The sequence below is a fragment of the Plasmodium fragile genome, assembly GCF_000956335.1.
Source record: "Plasmodium fragile strain nilgiri unplaced genomic scaffold supercont1.125, whole genome shotgun sequence".
Lineage (NCBI taxonomy): Eukaryota > Apicomplexa > Aconoidasida > Haemosporida > Plasmodiidae > Plasmodium > Plasmodium fragile.
Genome location: NW_012192705.1, coordinates 1 through 6643, shown reverse-complemented (window position 1 = coordinate 6643; position 6643 = coordinate 1). Strand labels below are relative to the sequence as shown.

The window sequence follows — 6643 nt, the reverse complement described above, 5'->3', positions numbered from 1 at the left end:
TACACCAGGTGTACTCTACTAAACTGATGAAAAATAGGTGAAAGACACATTTTGCCATTACCAATTATCTGGAACGATAGTGGATATAGAAGGAGAAAAGGATGTGTGCAACTATTTATAAAAATTATGAAGGTATAATAAGCAACAATTCACATAAAGGTAAATGCTGAAACTGTTCCGCATTTACTTCCTATATTGATAAAATGTATCTGAAAAATTTTATCGATAGTCACATGTTTATGCGTAGGGGGTTAGGGGTCAAAGATTTAGGGTTCTGGGGTTAGGTTTAGGGTTCAGGGGAACAGATTTTAGGGGGTTAGCGTTCAGGGGCTCAGGGCATAGAATTCAGGGTTTAGTGTTATGGTGTCAAGATTGGGACGGGCAGCATTCTGAATTGATGATTCTCGGTTTCAAGGTCCCAGTTCGGCAGTGTAGGCAGCTTAAAGTGTTTAGGATTTAGAGTTTGTTGTTTTTGTTGTTTTTGTTTTATCTTTTTTTTTATCGTTAAATGGTAACTTCCAAATAGTGTAAGGTTGTTTTGTTAGGGTCCCCCGCCCTGTTTTTTGTGTGTGTGTTGTGGGGAACATGGATGAGCGGAGGACACTTGTTTGTGTACTTTTTCCACTCGGTTATATTTGTGCGTGCTTGTGCGTTGTGTGTTGTGCGTTGTGTGTTGTGCGTTGTGTCAGTGCCTTGTTGCTGTACTTACCTTCCAAAGGGAATAACCAAGGACGGCGACGATAACGGAAGCGACGAACAACAGGATGGGAGTAGTGGCGGTAAGGACCGCGGCGGTTAGTTCGGGGACATCTGGGGTCACTTCCCCGGGACCTTGGTTACCGCCCGATGAACTGGATGATCCATCTGTTAAGATTGGTGGTACGAATCCTCCCCCGGGGCTATCTGCCACTGCTGGAATGATCTGTCCTATATCAAAAGTTGGTACATTAGATTCTGATGGACCAGTTGTGGAACCTTTCTGTGGTTCACCGCAAGCGGCTTTACCTGCACCATCACCACTTCCTGCAGTACCGCCTCCACTACCCGCAGCTGGCCGCCCTATTCCCCATAGACTGGTCGTTACGGAGAATTCATCCTGATCCGCAGCCTTGTTCCCAGGATCTCCGTCCTCACCACTTTTGCCGTCCTTTCCCGCCTGACCGGGGTCTCCGCCTGTACCGATACGGCCTGTCTGCTCCGGATTTGGGTTCGGTTTTGGTTGTTGATGTTTGGGTGGATTGAGAGGAGGGGGGTCATCGTTGCCGCCATCGATGACGATATTCCCTTCTGCACCGGAGGCTGGCCTAGGACCGGGGATACTTGCTGCACCATCCTCTTGTTGGGGGTTAGGCGGCGAGGACACAACTGCTTCTGTAACCTTGGGAATGTCCTTTTGTGGTGTCCCTGATACCAATGTGTCCTTCCCATCCTCTTTCGTAGTTTCATCCTGGCCTGTCTCAGTTGTCGTTTGTGAGGGTTCATTAGTTGGTGCCTGCGCCGGCTGCGGTGCTTGGTCCTTATCTGAGCAGCAGGGAAAAGTGGAACATGATGAAACTAAAGTTCTGTGCGGTGGATGACCACGCTTGACCACACGGTTCAACCGGTGGTTGGTCGGCTACAGGGCTGCCGCTTGACCACGTTCCGTCGCTAACGGTGATGATTGGCACCATTCATGCCACGGTGCGAACGGTGGTTGGCTGGTGCCACCCCGGGAAAAGACTCTCTCTCTCTCGCACACAACACTCACAACACACAACACACACACTGTGTGTGGCTGTCTGTCGACATCTACCGGTCGACGTCGCTACGTCTCTCTACATGCCGAGGCCGCCCCGTCGCTCATTGCCCCGCCATTCTCATTCGACCTTTGGTTTCTCTCTGCCTCTCTCTCCGAATGATTGTTTTTTTTTTTTTCTTTTTCCCCCTTTATTCTATATGGTAAATGGCCTTGTACTCCGATGTATAGTGTTATCTCTCAGGGCACAATGAGTAATACTGTCCCACTGCCTAACACTCTTACCACCGGATACATCTTCCTTTAGTTCCGGAAAACGGAATATATCTGGTGCAGGTGCTGGGTCGTATGGTATACTAATGATTGTAGTAGTTAGGGTACCTGGACCCAGTTCAAGATCATCTATAGCCCTAACTGTTTCCTCAGTCCTCGTACCTGATTCTTTCCTTGTATCGTCTTTCTCCCCGGATCCCTTTGCTGGTGTTGTCTCGGGTCCTGATGTTGGCCCCTTCGGAGATTGTGTCTCTGAGTGTGATGGGGGTGCCGCAGGTGGGGGTTGTGGTACGGGTCCTGCTGCTCCTGCTCCTGGTGTTGCTTCTGGTTGTGGTGGTCGTGCTGGTAATACTGGAGATGCAGGCGCTTGTGGTTGCGATGCTTGTCCTGGTGGTGACGACGCCTGAGACTTACCTCCTGAGGTGTCCGGTACTCCGTGATCTGCCCTTCCTTCTCCTACACCCCCTGTTGGTTGCGCCTGAGTTTTCCCTGGACTCCCTGTTCCTGTGCTCCCGGGTGATGGTGTGGTTGACGTTTGTGTTGTCTGAGTACCTCCACCCTGTGGTTCCTGTGGACTGGCCTTGTCCTTTTCCTTCCTAGAATCTGACCCTTCTGTCTGTTTCTTCTTGGCTTCCTCCGCTGCAGCAGTAAAGCAGGAAAGAAAGATGGTAGAAATATGATAAAAAAAAAAACGGACACAAGTGGTACAGAAAGAACGGGCGGGACGGTTCGGTCAGGTAGCGACACGGTAGGTCCGCTGCATGGGTCGATGCATGGATCGAGGTGGCACTCGGTGAACTGGGTCAGGCGACAGCAAGCGTACGGTCAGGTGGTATGATAGCAGTACAACTTTTATTTGTTGTTGCCGTCATCTCGTCCGCCGACCCGTGCCGTCCGTCTCCGGTGCCTCGTCCGGTGCGTCGTCGCCGCCTCTCAAGATCAACGAAGGGGATGCGTCGTGCTGTTCCCCCCCGCGTGTGCGTTGTTGTGGTGATGGCGGCATGCGCACTCTCGGTCTCGGCCGTATTGGTGCTTTCTCCCATCGGTCCTTACCTGTCGATCCTGTTGTTGCAGCCGGCACAGTAGCCGTCGTGGCGGCCTCCCCGTTTTGGTCATCCTTCGCTGCAATAAAGGAACAAATAGGAATTAGAAGTGTCAGTATGTACTTTTTGTGTTGTTGCAAGGACACAGGAATGAACGTTGTTCACATATATCCATCGTGTGTCGCGTTGCACTTTCCTTTTTACTTCGAAACTGTCTGTAGTTGTCGTGTGTGTACTTATCCGTCCTGTTGCGTTCGAAGCTGTCTCATTCGACCGGAACATGCCATGCCTTACCTAAGTTCTTCTTCTTCGCCTGTTCCCTCTGTTCTATGCCTTGCTCTACCTGTTGCTTAATTCCTTTAAATACTTCCCCCAGTCCTGCCTTCAGTTCGTGCACTATTTGAACAATCTGCGAACCTTCGGCATGCGGTACATGTCCGTTCCCCAGGATGTCGTCTAGGTTCCAATCGTCCTTCCACTGCTCCGTGCACAATGCCTTTCCTTGTATTTTCTGTATTGCCTCTTGTAGTTTGCTATGTTCCCGTAACCATTTCTTGACGTCTGCATTTAAGTTAAGCTTCGTTGTTTTCAAATGCGCAAATAGGTCTTGACCACATTTCCGCTGCTTTATTAAACCTCCCGAAACACCTCCGGCCCCAGTCTCCATTTTTTCCATTATTTTCCATGCATAATATGTGCCCCACATACTTGGACACACCGATTCGTTTAATACTTCGCTGAACATATGTACTATTGCACATAACAAGTGCTCCCGTATTCTTTCACTGGTTTCATCTTCCGTCGATCGAGTCTTTTGTGTAATAGTCCACCCATTCATGAAAAACAATGCCCCTACCATAAGTACGCATACAATTTTATGCCCCACCGTGCGGGGTACATAGAAGTGACCGGGGGTAGGATCGTCGGGGCGCTCCCATCCTTTGTTATCACAGTTCGCTGCATACAGTATTATATGGTCGCCATCCATGTAGTCCACAAATTCGTGCATTACATCCTTGGTCTTGTTCCACACCATGTCCTGCAATGTAAGAGAAACACATGAAATATATACATGCGCATGTGTACTTGAATGCTATGTGCCCCGCTGAGCTGCATGCTCTCTTATACCAATAAAAGCCTGGCACTGAACGCCCCGTTGTGCTCTTCTATTCCTGTATGTTCCTACTTCATAGTCCTCCTGTGTGGAAATGCCCGCGGCGAGTACCCATTTCACCAATGCATTCGCCAAATCTACCGTTCCCATATTAGTACTATTCACTGAAATATACGGTACCCTTGGAAATACATATACATCACTAGTATTCGTATTGTTGTTATATTAAATGAATTCGCTGTGGCTTCCACTTTTAGTCGATAATGCTGCTTCTGTCGTTGTTCACTGCTCTCTGCAGGTAGCAATCAAATGTTCGATAAAAAGAGAAAAAATGAAGCACATAAAGATAGAACGCAGAATTTAAAAAAACAGAAAATGTCCATAGGAGTGGCTGACACAAAATACAGGGAAGAAACGCAAAAGAAAAAGAATGAAAAAAAAAAAAACGACAGGAAAAAATAGGAAACAGTACTACTACACTACCCTACACACTACACCGTCATGAATACCACCCCGTAAAAACAACACCCGTTCTGCACTAAACGCCGTCACACACACTGTCTCTGTGTGCGTACACCTAAAACCCCGCAGTAACAACAACAACATCAATGCTGCTGCCGTCGTTGCTGCCGGCCGTGCCGCCTTCCTTGCCTCGTTGTTGCTCCCCCACATAACATGTGTGTTCCTTCGCCTCCGCCCCCCCACTCTGTGCCCCCTGTCTCTAATCCCGCTCTCTTCCCGCGCTCTTCCCGCTCTCTGCTCCCTCTCTGTGATCCCCCGTCCTCTGGATGCTTTACTCGAACAAACCTTACCCGGCCACGTCGTCGAACCGCTTCACTCGGAGAGACAATGTCTCCCTCCGTTCTTACACTCGGCTACTTCGTCGAATCCGTCTTACACTCGCACCGACCGTGTGCTCGGACACAATGCTTACTAGGACGCGGCAACGACGGCAGGACGCAGAAGGACGAATTGATGTGGTTGTTACTGCGGTTTTTGTTGTGTACGCGCACACAGAGACAGTGTGTGTGAAGGCGTTTAGTGGAGACCGGTATAGAAAGGGGGGAGGGGGTATTCATGACGCATATTGTGTACGGTAGTGTAGTAGTACCTTTTTTCCCCCCTTTCTTTGACAACAGGCAGACGGAGGCATTTATAGCGTAAACAAAAAGTTCTGAGCGATGCACTGTTGCCACCTACGGACCACGTTATAGTGCTTCAAGGGTAATTCAGATGTCCACGTTATGATCTTAGGGGAAGATGGCGGAAAAGTTAGGGCATATATTGGCACAGTATGTGCTGACAAGGGGACTAGTGGATAAACCGGAGCATTATACGGTAATTTATTAAGATTAAGACCGCGGGGCGTAGTGTACTTATAACCGCCTCTATATATGATAGTATGCATACTTGCCTGTATATATCATTGTACGAATGCGGCGCTGCACTAATTCCATATAAAGAATACAATGGGAACGTAGAGTACGTGCAGCACTCACAAAGGCATGGGCACATATGAATATGGACGAGAGAGGTGCAGTGGTCCATTATGCACACACATATATGTTCCTTGTGCACAATGCAGAGAAGTTTATGGAAGGATATAGAGGCACAACTGGGGAAGTTTATGAAACATTTGGACGATCCTATTGTGGAGCTATATGCAGCTAATTGTTTAAACCAGGGTTACACATATCCGCCCAAGGGAAAGAGACCGATCGTAGCTAACGTGGGAGACAGAATTATGTGCACACTCATGTCAGCAGCATTAAATTTCATGAATGGGTGGGGTACACAGTCCGAAAGAACGGACCATAAAGACACTACTAGTGAAGCGTTGAAGGAACATATAAGGTGCGCAATAGTAAATAGATTTATGTACATATTGCTGGCATCTCCATGCAGAAGTGAAATGGGTGTATATTATGCATGGCACACTGTGAAAGAGCTGGAGAAACCGCAAGGAGGTGGTTTAATAACCAAAGGTAAATGCGGGCAGGGAGTGTTTGAAAACATAAAAGCGTCAGAGTGGGATATGGGCAAGGAAATTAAGGACTGGTTAGAGCAAAACCCGAGCTTGAATGAAAAATTTTCAGGGCAAAACATAGAAAGCATATGTAGGAAAAGCTTAGCCGAACTTGACAGGGTAACACCGGGTACACATACCATGCATGACAACACAGAACTGAGGGAAAAGGAGAAAGAAGCTATACAGACACTAAGCAAAGACCTGAAGCTCATAGTTGAGGAAGTAAAGACAGCCGCAGTGCACTGCGCGAAGGAAGGTGGAGAATGCATGGCGCCTAGCGAACACGCCGAAAGTAGAAATCCTGAGAATGCCGACAGTGAGGCCACAGCACCGAACTATGTCGGAAGCGGTAAACCAGCACGACCGGGCAAAGAGGGCGGCACAGAATCGTCCACGCCGGCAACACCACAGGGATCGATAGGTAAGGACCGATGGGGAGAAAGCACCAA

General features: G+C 48.5%; 2 protein-coding genes across 2 annotated transcripts; one reads left to right on the top strand and one right to left on the bottom strand.

Moving 5' to 3' along the window:
• Window positions 1–258: 258 nt before the first annotated feature.
• On the bottom strand, window positions 259–4315 carry AK88_05387 (uncharacterized protein; the record flags this gene model as incomplete). The annotated part of the gene is made up of 6 exons (XM_012482989.1): window positions 259–330; window positions 710–1521; window positions 2021–2647; window positions 3062–3130; window positions 3346–4090; window positions 4238–4315. The coding sequence occupies 6 exons, from the start codon at window positions 4313–4315 to the stop codon at window positions 259–261; spliced, it is 2403 nt and encodes an 800-aa protein (XP_012338412.1).
• Window positions 4316–5744: 1429 nt separating this feature from the next.
• On the top strand, window positions 5745–6615 carry AK88_05386 (uncharacterized protein; the record flags this gene model as incomplete). The annotated part of the gene is made up of 1 exon (XM_012482988.1): window positions 5745–6615. A coding segment is annotated over one exon (870 nt), but the record flags the coding sequence as incomplete, so codon positions are not given.
• Between the last annotated feature and the right edge of the window lie 28 nt (window positions 6616–6643).